Source organism: Megalobrama amblycephala, linkage group LG18 (assembly GCF_018812025.1).
Source record: "Megalobrama amblycephala isolate DHTTF-2021 linkage group LG18, ASM1881202v1, whole genome shotgun sequence".
Lineage (NCBI taxonomy): Eukaryota > Metazoa > Chordata > Actinopteri > Cypriniformes > Xenocyprididae > Megalobrama > Megalobrama amblycephala.
In genome coordinates, this window is record NC_063061.1 from 33,017,474 (window position 1) to 33,031,838 (window position 14,365).

At 35.6% G+C, this 14,365-nt stretch overlaps 1 protein-coding gene across 6 annotated transcripts; it reads right to left on the reverse strand.

Annotated features, from left to right (window-relative positions):
* Positions 1 to 1,074: 1,074 nt before the first annotated feature.
* Positions 1,075 to 13,526, reverse strand: LOC125252449 (zinc finger protein 239-like). Of its 6 annotated transcripts, XR_007181229.1 has the most exons (5): positions 10,163 to 10,361; positions 7,000 to 7,116; positions 5,946 to 6,900; positions 5,128 to 5,201; positions 4,512 to 4,664 (listed from the first exon to the last, which is right to left on the reverse strand). XR_007181229.1 is itself a non-coding variant. In XM_048165772.1 (4 exons), exons 3-4 carry the CDS (start codon positions 2,313 to 2,315, stop codon positions 1,213 to 1,215), a joined length of 993 nt encoding a protein of 330 aa, XP_048021729.1. In that variant the 5' UTR covers positions 2,316 to 2,374; positions 2,471 to 2,612; positions 3,811 to 4,161; the 3' UTR covers positions 1,075 to 1,212. The 6 variants fall into 6 exon arrangements, 5 of the variants coding, with proteins under 5 accessions (XP_048021729.1, XP_048021728.1, XP_048021727.1 ...); XM_048165772.1 differs by lacking the exons at positions 4,512 to 4,664; positions 5,128 to 5,201; positions 5,946 to 6,900; positions 7,000 to 7,116; positions 10,163 to 10,361 and adding exons at positions 1,075 to 2,147; positions 2,258 to 2,374; positions 2,471 to 2,612; positions 3,811 to 4,161; XM_048165771.1 differs by lacking the exons at positions 4,512 to 4,664; positions 5,128 to 5,201; positions 5,946 to 6,900; positions 7,000 to 7,116; positions 10,163 to 10,361 and adding exons at positions 1,075 to 2,147; positions 2,258 to 2,374; positions 2,866 to 4,161.
* Between the last annotated feature and the right edge of the window lie 839 nt (positions 13,527 to 14,365).

Sequence of the window (14,365 nt, forward strand, 5' to 3'; positions counted from 1 at the left end):
TTGTTTATTACTTATGTCACTCAACAAGTACAAGTTTAATTCTGTCTTTTATTGTTGTAACAAATTATACAGAAGACGTAAGTGACCATAAATACAAAAAGACTTAATATAATATTATTAATAATAATAGTGTATCACCATCACATGATATGGATGGAAACGTGAGTACCTCTCTTTTTTTTTTATATGGATTACATAATCAGAGAATATTTGTTCACATTTCATGCTTTCTATACACATATTTCTTTTTGTAACTGAGGCAGACTAGCACGTGTGCACATATATGCACGTGTCATCTCTCATCACAGGGGCGGATTTTCTAACCGTTCTTATTTTATTATTTTTAAACATGCATATCTTAGATAAGACAATGCATATATTTATTTATTTTATGTATTTTATATGGTCTATTTGTGAAGTAACAATGATTACTGCTGAGGGGGATAAAAAATATTTCAGCAGAAGCTGGGATATTTAGTTAGGCTTGCTAGCCTTGAGTGGGGAATAAAACATTTCTAAACTTAAAAATGCATTATTTGCCCCGTTTCCATTTGTATTGTTTTACTTGCACAATTATTTACATATATATCAGTATATTATTTACAACACGCAGCATGGTTTTTAACTATATTTTTAGGGGGGTGGGACAACCCTCAGATGGGGTAGGTCCTGACCCCCACCTACATAAGCTGCATGTCTGAGAGGTGTTTCAAAGATGGTCGCCGAATGAAATTACTTGTCTTAAAGCTACTATGTCAAAACTTCTGCCCTTCTGAATGATGAGGTTGTGTTCATTTAATAAGATAATTCATTAAGTTGTTTAGCAAGATTTCATGTTTATCTTATCATTGACCAAAATCCATGTAAAGTAAAAGTTAGTTCATCTCTTTACATTTCATAGCAGCTGTAAAACAGGTATTTGTCACAGACATTGAGCATATATGCATTCAGATGTTATCTTATATTGTAAATGCCTGTTAATACATGAATTTAAAAACCTCTGGTGCAGTTTTAGTTTAAAAAAATGCTATGATTTTTAACCCGTTGATTTCACATGAATTCATTCATTAAGTCACAGAAGTTTTGTTCCGTTTTATTTCTTTCTGTACAGACAGATTCTGAGTGATTCACTCTGTTGAAATTACATCTTCTGCCAAATCAGAATATAAAATTATTTACTTGAAAGTGATGGATCTGAATGTGAACTTTTGCTCACTTAGACAACTTTGAACAATGCTTTTTCTCATGAATCCGTAGATTAAATGATCGTCTGAAACTCTTCCCACATGAAGAGCACTGGAACGGTTTCTCTCCAGTATGAACTCTCTCATGATATTTCAATGTTCCTAACCGAGTAAAACTCTTTCCACAGTGTGAGCACTGGTGCGGTTTCTCTCCAGTATGAATTCTCTCATGAGCTTTCATGTCTCCTGACTGAGAGAAACTCTTTCCACAGTGTGAGCACTTGTAAGGTTTCTCTCCAGTATGAATTTTCTCATGATCTTTCAAGGTTCTTGACCGAGTGAAACTCTTTCCACAGTGTGAGCACTTGTACGGTTTCTCTCCAGTATGAATTCTTTCATGAGCTTTCATGTCTCCTGACTGAGAGAAACTCTTTCCACAGTGTGAGCACTTGTACGGTTTCTCTCCGGTATGAACTCTCTGGTGTTTTTTTAAGATTTCGGATGAAATAAAGCTCTTCCCACAGTCAATGCACACATGAGTTTTCACACCAGTATGAATAAGCTCATGGTGTTTTAAAGTCTGCAGTAGTAAAAAACTCTTCCCACAATCAGAACAAACGTGAGGCTTCACATCTGCATGACTTTTCATGTGTCTTTTCAGGTGATCTTCCACAATAAATGTCTTGTCACACTGATCACAGCCAAATGATCTTTCTCCTGAGTGAATCATCAGATGTTTTTTGAGACTTTCTGCCCATGTGAAGCTCTTTCCACACTGATGGCATGTGAAGGGTTTCTCTTCATTGTGGATTCTCATATGTTTCTTCAAGCTTGAATTAGATGTGAGTCTCCTTCCACACTGAGAGCAGGTGTAAGAACATTTCTCTCTACTTCTTTGAGTGTTCTGTTGAGGTTTCTGAAACTGATGGAGTTTCTCCTCCACTTCACATTGTTCCATCAGGTCTAAAACGAACATATTACATTAGACCATTCAAGATTGAAATAAAAGTAATCCCTAGTTTTATTAATGTTAGAATCATTTTATTAATGAAATATCATGAATGGATACTGACCTATTTGTTGCTCTGTATCTTCATCTTTTACTCTGCATGGTTCTTCCTTAAACTCCATCTTTACAATAGTATGTCAGTAGTTTCTCCTAGAGTAATTCCTTCCACTTGGTTCTTCTCCTATGGGAAGGTGGGAATATTCCCCAGTATTTTAACAGGTCAATAGCTATGTGATGTGTGGGTGCAAGTAACTGGTCATTTAACAGATGCTTATACTTTTCAAGGCAGGAATACACCAAGCCGATGCCAACGAACTATGGCGACGAAAGCAGACTGTGGGGTTGGCTCACGTCGACAGGGTCTGTGTCCAAAGTTGCCCTGACACACCAATGCTCAACACTCATCAAACATTCTGCACCTGCGTAAGATGAAATCCCTTTCCGAACCATCAGGTGGCAGTAGTTAAACAGACAATCAGAATGATCAGATGGCCTGACGAGCTCTGACACGGATTCAACATGTCGAAATCGGCAAAAAAAGCAGACGAGGACCAACTTCATCTGACGGTGCGGAACACACTGAGAAAACTTAGTCGGTCGACGAACAAAAACTGCCCGACGGCCGACTGTCAGCTTGGTGTGTTCCTGCCTTTAGCATACTAAAAATCATACCTTGTTTACAGATTCACCTGACACAACTGACAGACAACATACAGTTAAACTGTACTGTGTCGTTCCTGGGATTCAGTGCCTCCCTTGTAGATCATGATCTTACTGCCTTAAAATGTTGAACAATATCAATTTTAAACCTGTCTTAAATAACACCATTTGAACTCAAAGCATATTGAAGTTGAATATTTTTTATTTATTTATTTATTTTTTTTTTACAGCATTTTGAATATATGAACATTTATTATTATTATTTTTTGGGGGGTATATCAGTAATGATTCTAATATATATGTTTAATTATTACATTTATGTTAACAATTATAATCAAAGTTTTTAGCTTGTCAATTTATTGTCCACATGTTATTATTGACCACTTTCCCTTTAAATGAGAGTCTTTTCACTTCTTTGGAGGGAAAAGAACATGGGGAAAGAGAGTGATATTTTAACAGTTTATTTTTATCTTTTTTTTTTTTTTTATCTTTCAAATTTGATGTGGTCAACTTTAGTATGTCCACCATGTTAAGGGAAATATTGAAAAAGTTAGTAGAAAAAAAAAACACATTTTACAAATGATATTTTAAGGCAACTCTGATACATTTTTTTTTGTTCTCATCACTAGTAGAGCTAATGCAAGAACTGGAAATCCATTCATCTTTAAACATTCGTTTTTATGGAGAACGCGGCTCATTATTGCTTAGTAATAGCAGACTTTACGGGAGCGCGCTTTTGAAAAGAGAAGAAAGCGGCGCAGCCGGCGTTTTCCACGCGTTTAGACGCGATATGTGAACGGCCCCGAAAGAGTGAATCATTTCGTGAAGCAATTGATTCAGTTGATTCGTAGTTTCGAAAAGCTCTTTATCCGATCATCACCACCTCTCTCCAGTCTATACTGCACACAACAGTTAATTATAAATGAGTATGAACTGTTACAACATAAACTAACTCACGTTATAGACCCCAGTTTAAGATTTCACCAAGATGTTTTATTTGTTGTGGCTGAGGGAGCGCCATTCGTCTTCTTCTTTTGTAGGTCTACTGGCAGGTTGTGAACTAACAACACAGTCTGCCATCTACTGTGCTGGAGTGAGAAAAGGCTGGGTTCATTTATCCCACATTCTAACATTATAGCACTAAAATAAGCAACAATTCTCACATTATTTCCCCCATCTACATTCAATTGTTCTACTAACCATGTATAATAAGACTGATTTCACACATCACTCTGTAATCTCCATCACCCCTCACTGTTAAAAAAAAACAAACAAAAAAAAACAGACCTCTCCAACTCAAAATTTTCTAGTGATAGTCAAATCTACATTTTTCAATTGGCCTAACTTAAATTGTGTGAATTGAATTTTATAAATTGTGGCAACAGTCTGTTAAGATATTATTTCTGATTAAGCCAATGTTAAAAGACTTTTGCTACAATTGATAAAATTCAATTCACACAAAGTCAATTAGGCCCATTAAAATATTTAGATCTGACCAGTCACTAGAAAAAAAAGTTTTTAAAAGGTTATTGGTCCAATTGCATATTTTTAATTTGTAGTAATTGTTTATTTATCATTGTCCCAAAAGAAAAAAAAAAGTGTATGAAAAAAATAAATGCATCAAAATACAGTCAGAACACAGACAACAGTTTACATTTTATCATCACTTTATTAACAAATCAATTCCAACAGGATCGATATTTGGTGAAAATACCTTGTTTCAAACAAGGATGAACAATATATATATACCAAGTCTTATGCATGTCTTGATGTGGTGAAGAAAACTTTCAAAAATGGCACTGATTAAAAACCTAAGAAATAAAAAGAAAGTAAAATAACATTAATAGCAAAGTTCCCCTGCATCACACTTTATATTACTGAGGATGAAAATCAATCAATATAGATTTTGCTTTATCGTTTATTTTGTGTATGTAAATATACCCAACTTTCAGGACTGCTGACAGTTACTGACACGAGCTAAAAAATTAATGGAGGAATAAAAAAAACATGTGCTCTATGTGTTTGAGGCAATAAGTCCCCAAAGGGCCGAAGGCAAACTCACTGTATTCAGCAGTCGCATGGCGGATGGCGCACATACATTTAGAAGTTGATCTAAAACTTTTATACAGTATATGACACAAGGAAAATAAATAGGGTAACGTTAGTGGGGATACTAACCAGAAAACACGAAAATAAAAGCAATTACTCGCGATTCTACAAAGTGCCTATTAATTTATGCCAGGTCCTAAAGCAAAGCCAACACACTATACTCACCACAGTGTCTTGAAACTTGCGACGATTAATATGTCTTCTAAGTTGAGAATGACTGTGTCGGCCTTCAAGTACCCCTGAAATCAAAATTTAAGCTTTTTAGCTTAGTATGAATATGTTAAGGTTATGAATAAGCTGGTGTGTTCCAAAACAATGACAAAATTCACATTTAAGAGATATAAGCATATACTACATTACCAACCTGCCAAATGCGGGTAGATTTCAGCTGTGGCGGGTAAGACAGCCACTCCCACTAGCCACTTTGGCGGGTTGAATATAATTTCAGCCTACTAAGGTAGCCAAGCTTGTCGTAGCACAAAATTACAATCCAATCACAATTCGTTATCGATTAACATGCAGTTAGTGAAGGGATAGGCAGGATCGCACTGAGGCCCTGTCCAAATGAACACAGGTATTTTCACTTCAGCAGGCCTTTCAGTATCACCGGCTGATTCTGCACCGCTCTCCCAACTCCCGCGCATCCGCATTTGAATTCTCTATACTAACTTTTCTCAGGCGCATTTTGGGAATGGGCATACAGTTTCATACTTCGACTTGATAGATTGACTGAACAACTAAATATGTTTAAATTAATGAATATACATTTTTAATTTCAACACTTGATCAATGTAACGACGACCCCTTGATTTCAGGTAAACAAGTAAATTAATTCATTAAATAAGTCACGTCATTCCTCTTTATTTCTCAGTACAGAGTTTCTGTGTGACTTAAATGCAAAAAAAGTCTTCAATTTGTTCTTAATGCTCCAACCTCTAAACAACTTGACAAAAAAAAAAAAATCTGAATATTAAACTATTTATTTGAAAGTGATGGATCTGAATGTGAACTTTGCTCACACCTATGAGCAATGCTTTTTCTCATGAATCCGTAGATTAGATGATCGTCTGAAACTCTTCCCACATGAAGAGCACTGGTGCGGCTTCTCTCCAGTATGAATTCTCTCATGGTCTTTCAAGGTTCCTGAAACATAGAAACTCTTCCCACATTGTGAGCACATGTACGGTTTCTCTCCAGTATGAACTCTCTCATGATCTTTCAATGTTCCTAACCGAGTAAAACTCTTTCCACAGTGTGAGCATTTGTATTGTTTCTCTCCAGTATGATTTTTCTCATGATCTTTCAAGGCTCCTGGCCGAGTGAAACGCTTTCCACAGTGTGAGCACTTGTGTGGCTTCTCTCCAGTATGAATTCTTTCATGAGCTTTCATGTCTCCTGACTGAGCGAAACTCTTTCCACAGTGTGAGCACTTGTACGGTTTCTCTCCGGTATGAACTCTCTGGTGTTTTTTTAAGATTTCGGATGAAATAAAGCTCTTCCCACAGTCAATGCACACATGAGTTTTCACACCAGTATGAATAAGCTCATGGTGTTTTAAAGTCTGCAGTACAGAAAAACTCTTTCCACAAACAGAACAAACGTGAGGCTTCACATCTGCATGACTTTTCATGTGCCTTTTCAGGTGATCTTCCAAAATAAATTTCTTGTCACACTGATCACAGCCAAATGATCTTTCTCCTAAGTGTAACAGCAGATGACTTTTGAGACTTTTTGCCCATGTGAAGCTCTTTCCACACTGATGGCATGTGAAGGGTTTCTCTTCATTGTGGATCCTCATGTGGTTCTTCAAGCTTGATTTAGATGCTAGTCTGTTTCCACACTGAGAGCAGGTGTAAGAACATTTCTCTCCACTTTGAGTGTTTTGGGGCATCTGAAATTGATGGAGTTTCTCCTCTGCTTCACTTTGTTCCATCAGGTCTAAAAGGAACATTTTACGTTAGACAATTCACGATTGAAATAAAAGTAATCCCTAGTTTTATACCAGTTATTATTGAAGAATTAAAAATGGATACTGACCTATTTGTTGCTCTATATCTTCATCTTTTACTCTGCAGGGTTCTTCCTTAAACTCCATCTTTACAATAGTATGTCAGTAGTTTCTCCTGGAGTAATTCGTTCTGTTTGCTTCTTCTCCTGTGGGAAGATGGGGATATATTCCCCAGTATTTTAACAGGTCAACAGCTGTGTGATGTGTGGGTGCAAGTAACTGGTCATTTAACAGTTGCTTAAACTTTTTAGCATAGTAAAAACTATACCTTGTTTACGATTTCACCTGACACAACTGACAGACACCATACAGTTAAACTGTATTGTGTCATTCCTGGGATTGAGTGCCTTTAACATTTATTCCATTAAAGGAATATTCAGAGTGCAAGTCAAAACAGTTTCTTTTGGGCAATATTATGCCACAAATATTGTCTATTGAGTTAAAGTTAAATTGAACCTGGAATGATATTTTGTGAAACCAGATGAGACACTTTGTAATGGGTATGTATGATGGATTTTAAACTGTACTATTTTTATTGCAGGTTCTCTGGGATCCCCAGTTTAAGGCATCAGGACATCAGATGTTGGCCTGGACAGATGTACCAACAGAACACCACACTGACCTCTGCTTTTGCAAGGATGGCTGATTACTACCTTGTTCTGAGAGGGTATTATTATAGCAAAACTGATCACCTGTGACAGTGGGATTTGTGGTTTTAAAGAATAGTCACACATCAGTAAACTTAAAGTCACAGAGAAAATTTTTTTTTAGAAGTTGCAAACTGATTTCTCTCCGAACACTTACACCTTTTTCAGATTTTTTTCTGGTGGTGTACAAGTCCTATTCTACAAATTACAAATTAAGAAATTCATATGCTCACATTTAAGCTGTGGTCACACTGGACTTTGAGCACGCGAGATTTCTTCTGACACTGCAACAGTCGTGATATGATGTTCACGCTCTGCAGCATCTTATTAAATACATTAATTCAACATTAAAACAAATAGTATATTCAAAATGTAAATATATTTGCATTTGTGTGTGTATGAATGGGAGTCAATGGAATGAAAAGCACAGTGTGACCGCACCTTTATTCTGCAGTTGCAGCATACCTGTATACAAAAGTGTGAAGTCATTAACAAATTTTACTTGTGAACTGATATGCGAGATCTCACATTAAATGTCAGTATGTGAGAACCCACTCACACACTTGTTCTATGCTGTGATAAACATGTTCTTGTCATTATAAATCAATCAGTAATCAACACAGCACCACCCCAAAATTGCCTTGCACTGTAGAATTACAGTTTTGGCAAGAAATGAAAAGTAGCTAATTATTTATTATAAATGCTACTATTTTACAATCAATATTTAAGACTATGTTAGAGGGGTAGAAGTCATTTTTATGGATAGGATTTTTTTCATTACAAACTTTACTTTATTTGAATGATCTACAAAAATTTGAGCCTATGAGTTTCTTAATGATTTGTAGAATAGCATTAGTACACATGCAATGAAAAAAATGTAACGTGTTGTGTTTGTGAGAAAGAAAAAAACTACAAGTTTGCAACTCCTAATACATTTTCTCAATGACTTTACTGAAATATTCTCTACACCTTCCACTGTCACAGGTGTTCAGTTTTGCTACAATACTAGACATTATACTATATATATTAAATTGTTTTCCCAATCACATTTTACCAATGCCAAACCACATCTATCTAATTAACTACTATTACTTTTGCATACAATTAATATATAAACAAGTGATATTTAATTGTTAACAAGGGTTTGGCTGGACCCTGCGGACCCAATCAGTATTTCTTGTCCAATGGTCATACTTTCATACTTTAATTTTCCAGTTTCTCTAGTGTTGCATCCTTTTCATGGGCTTTTAATAATGACTTTTCAGTGCGAGTTAAACTTTTTTTTTTTTGGCCCATCATGTTTTTTTTGTTTTTGTTTTTTTAAGTAACCTAAAAATAGTTTTTTGAAATTGAAATTGTGGGTTACATCTTTGTCACCTTTTTCACCCAAGGAGTTTACATTCCTGATAATACAAGAGCAAGGAACTTAAATTGCAAAGGAAAACCAATTCATCCGTTATATTCTTCTGTCCTCTATTTTCAAGGGTAAGATTTCTTTATAAATGATCTACTCACCCATATGTCTTTATTTTTGTGGAACACAAAAGGAAAGAGTCACAGTCACCATTAGAAAAGAAACTGTGATAGTGAATTGTGACTCAGGATATCAGTCTCTTGATGTTCTGCCTTACATCTCCTTTTGTGCTCCAATAAAAATAACATGTACAAAAGAACATGACCAGTTTTGTTCTTCAGTAAATATTGCTTTTTAGTTTGTAATTTGAATGTTTATATTAGCCTGTAATTTACTTATATACCTCTTTGTGTGTATTTGAATGTAAATGCATTTCCTATTAGTCATATTGAAGGTTTGTGTATGGTTATATGTTCTAGACATGTAGGCTATCTGTAACTATTTTGTAATCAAACCAGATCGATTTCATGTTTAATATATGTTTATTCTGTAGCGTCGTTTCACTCATATCAACATCGTTTCAGCATAAGATAAGCAAACAATCTGCGTCGATTTTCCCTTAGTTTTGAATGGCGTGTCTGAAATGGTTTTGATGCCTTGTAAAAATTCTAGGTTTATTCTGTCAGTGTGCTATCTGGGTGTAGCCCGAGAGGTTCAGCATAAATAAATAAATAAAGGCCCTAGAAAGCCCATGCAGACCGGCCGGGTTTTACATCTTTGCATCATCCACACATCGGCCGGACAGCTTCGCGATCAGATGCCGACGTCTCGGCGACATTTTCCCAATTAGCAAACGCTCTCTGAGCTACATCTTGGCCCGACATACGTGTGCTATCTGGGATAAATATATCTAGTGGAGCTAATGCAATGGCTGTAAATCCATTTATCCTTTGCTTAGCAACGGCAGACTTCACGGGAGCGCACCTTTGAAATGAGGAGAAACGGTGCAGCCGGCTTTTTCTACGCGTTTAGACGCGACATGTGAACGGCCCCGAGAGAGTGAATAATTTCGCGAAGCAATCGATTCAGTTGATTCGGAGTTTCGAAAAGCTCAGTTTATCCCATCAGTTTATCATCACCTCTCTCCAGGCTATACTGCACACAACAGTTAGTTACAACAAACTAACTCACGTTATAGACTCCAGCTTTATTTGTTGTGGCTGAGGGAGCAGCATTCGTCTTCTTCTGTTGTAGGATTACTGGCAGGTTGTGAACTAACAACACAGTCTGCCATCTACTGTGCTGGAGTGAGAAAAGGGGTTTATTTATCCCACATTCTAACAGCACTAAAATAAGTAACAATTCTCTCATTATTTCCCCATTTACATTCAATTGTTCTACTGACCATGTATAACAAGACTGATTTCACACAGCACTCTGTAATCTTCATCACCCCTTGCTGTAAAAAAAAATCAAATAAAAAAAAATCTAGTTTTAGTCACATCTACATTTTTCAATTGGCCTAACTGAAATTGAGTAAATTGAATTTTATCAATTGTGGCAACAGTCTGTTAACATTGGCTAAACATTTTATTTCTCATTAAGCCAATGTTAACAGACTGTTGCCACAATTGATTAAATTCAATTCACACAAATTCAATTAGGCCCACTGAAATATTTAAAAGTGACCAGTCACTAGAAAAAAATGTTATTGATGTTACATATTTTTAATTTGTTGAAGTAATTGTTTAACCATCATTGTCCCAAAAGAAAAAAAAAACGTGTATGAAAAAAAATTAATTAATGCATCAAAGTACAGAACACAGACAACAGAGTTTACATTTTATCATCACTTTATTAACAAATAAATTCCAACAGGATTGATATTTAGTGAAAATAACTTGTTTCCAACATGAACAGAATATATTCCAAGTCTTATGCATGTCTTGATGTGGTGAAGAAAACTTTCAAAAATGGCTCTGGTTAAAAACCTGGAAATAAAAAGAAAGTAAAATAACATTAATAGCAAAGTTCCCCTGCATCACATCTGTTTAGTGACCGAAAAGAAGGTACACTTTATATATTGAGGATGAAACTCAGTAAATATAGATTTTGCTTTATCGTTGATTTCATGGTATGTAAATATACCCAACTTTCAGGACTGCTGAGTTACTGACACGAGCTAAACAGTTAATGGAGGAATAAGAAACACGTGTGCTCGATGTTTGAGGTTTGAGGCAAAAAGTGGCCGACGGCAAACTCCCTGCGTCTCAATCAGCTCCCTACGTCGTGAATCAGTATATGTGGCTGATTCCCTGATCAGTGCCCTGACTACTGAACTAGGGAGCTGATTGATACGCACCCAGTGTTCAGCGGTCACATGGCGCACATAAACTTTTGAATGTAATTTGCGTGATAGCCTATCTAAACGTATTTATACATATATGACAAGGAAAAAAAAAAAAAAAAAAAAAAAAAACTGTAAGCAACCATCAGACAATTATAGGGTAACGTCAGTAGGGATACTAACCGGGAAAACACGAACATAAAAGCAATGAATTACTCGCGATTCTACAAAATTACTTATGCCAGGTCCTAAAGCAAAGCCAACACACTATACTCACCATAGCGTCTTGAAACTTGTGACGATTAAAATCTGTCTTCGTTGGGAATGATGTTTGGTGTCGGTCTGCACCGCTCGCCGGACTCCGCGCATCCACATTTGAATTCTCTATATACTAACGGCTTTCCTCAGGCGCATGTGCAAGTTTCTTCAACTTGATAGATTGACTGAAAACAATTAAATATGTTAGGTGAAATATATATATATATATATATATATATATATATATATATATATATATATATATATATATATATTTATATTTTTAATAACTTGATCAATGTAACGATGTTTACCTCCTTGATTTCCGGTAAACAAGTAAATTCATTAAAACAAGTCACATAAGTTTCATTACTTTTTATTTCTCAGTCTAAAATGTACAGTTTCTGTGCGATTTCAATGCGCAAAAAAAAAAAAAAAAAAAAAAAAAAAAAAAAAAAATCCCCCCAAAAAACAAAAAAAAACATGATTGATTGATTGATTGATTGATTTGTTCATGATAGGTACAAACTATGATTTCCTGGACTAAATTTGCCCTTGAGTCACAAATGGTCATATGCACAATTAATGTGATTAATTTAACTCTTTGGTCTTTATCAAACGTCACTAATAATTTTAGCAAATGACACTCTTAAATTAAGTTACTCTGCTGAAAATTAAGCTTGTGCCAAATTTGAATATTAGGCTAACTATTTACTTGAAAGTGATGGATCTGGATGTGAACTTTGCTCACACTTAGACACCTTTGAACAATGATTTTTCTTATGAGTCCATAGATTAGATGATCGGGTGAAACTTTTCCCACATAAGGAGCACTGGTGCGGCTTCTCCCCAGTATGAATTCTCTCATGACTTTTCAAGGTTCCTGACTGAGCAAAACTCTTTCCACAGTATGAGCACTTGTACGGTTTCTCTCCAGTATGAATTCTCTGGTGTGATTTTAAGATGCCGGATGAAATAAAGGTCTTCCCACTGTCAAAGCACATATAAGGTTTCACATCAGTATGAATACGCTCATGCTCTTTTAAGTGTTCCAGTAGTAAATAACTCTTTCCACAAACAGCACACACATGAGGCTTCACATCTGCATGACTTTTCATGTGTCTTTTCAGGTGATCTTCCAAAATAAACTTCTTATTGCACTGATCACAGCCAAATGATCTTTTCCCTGAGTGAAACAGCAGATGATTTTTGAGACTACATGCCCATGTGAAGCTCTTTCCACACTGATGGCATGTGAAGGGTTTTTCTTCATTGTGTATCCTCATATGGTTCTTCAGGCTTGATTTAGATGAGAGTCCGTTTCCACACTGAGAGCAGGTGTAAGAACATTTCTCTCCTCTTCTTTGAGTGTTTTGTTGAGGTTTCTGAAACTGATGGAGTTTCTCCTCCACTTCACTTTGTTCCATCAGGTCTAAAACGAACATATTACATTAGACCATTCAAGACTGAAATAAAAGTAATTCATAGTCGAATAGCAGAAAACTTTATGACCACAGATGCATTTTTCCTAACTCAGCATAACAAACTGTAAGATATGAAAATACAAGAAATGCATCTACAACTTGGTTATAAATGCATTTTCCCAAACTCATCTTGTATTTCCATATCTGTTCCTGCAGTTAATGTTATTTTACAGCTCCTAAAATTTTGTAAATGAGGGTTTGTAGGCTTAATGTTCAGCAGTAATTAATGAAGTATCAAGAATAGACACCAACCTGTTTGTTCCTCTGTATCTTCATCTTTCAATATGCAGGATTCTTCCTCAAACTCCATCTTTACAATAGTATGTCAGTAATTCCTCCTGCTTGCTTCTCCTGTGGGAAGATGGGGACAATGAAGATGAATACAAAATAAACTTTAATAAAATGAAAGCAAACCATAACCAAACTCAGGGCATGCGTTAACGACAACCAAAAAACAGAATTTAAAACACATGAACTAAATAGTCAGACAGACAAGGTTAATTAATGACAAACAGCTGAACAAAATGACAAATCATATCAGAAATGGCGGTAAACTAGACAAAGGAAACCAGGAAACTAATGAATACAAACTAAAAATCCATTAAAAATTTTAACTAAAAGCAAAAGTAAATGAAAATCTTGTGACAATATGCACAATTAATGTGATTAATTTAATTTGTTTAAACATTTCTCCTATGTAAATTATAGCATTTTACAGCAACACACTATTTCTGAACTGTTTTTTGACTCTTTGTCAAAAGATCAAACTTCACTGTTAATTTCAAATGAAGTCACTGGAAGTCATCCAAATCAAATTATTTACTTGTAAGTTACAGATCTGAATGTGAACTTTGCTCACTTAGACACCTTTTTGAGCAATGCTTTTTCTCATGAGTCCATAGATGAGATGATTGGCTGAAACTCTTTCCACATGAAGAGCACTTGTACGGTTTCTCTCCAGTATGAATTCTCTGGTGTGATTTTAAGTTGCCAGATGTAGTGAAGCCCTTCCCACAGTCAAAGCACATATAAGGTTTCACACCAGTATGAATACGCTCATGCTCTTTTAAAAAATGGCAGTACTGAAAAACTCTTTCCACAAAAAGAACAAAAGTGACCAGTATTAACTTTAAGGTGTCTTCTTAAGCTTGATGAAAAAACAAATGTTTTATCACACTGATCACAGCTGAATGATCTCACTCCAGAGTGAATGTGCAGATGCTCTTTGAGAACTTTTGGATGAGAAACTCTTTCCAAACTGAGTGCATGTGAACGGTTTTTCTCAGTGTGAATCCACGTGCTCAT

Bases quoted from the DNA above. Each gene is read 5' to 3' on its own strand.
- LOC125252449 (XM_048165773.1), bottom strand. From the start codon at position 13,370: ATGGAGTTTGAGGAAGAATCCTGCATATTGAAAGATGAAGATACAGAG. The intron at 2,148-13,312 runs GTTGGTGTCTAT...TGTTCGTTTTAG, and splicing joins AGATACAGAGGAACAAACAG to ACCTGATGGAACAATGTGAA.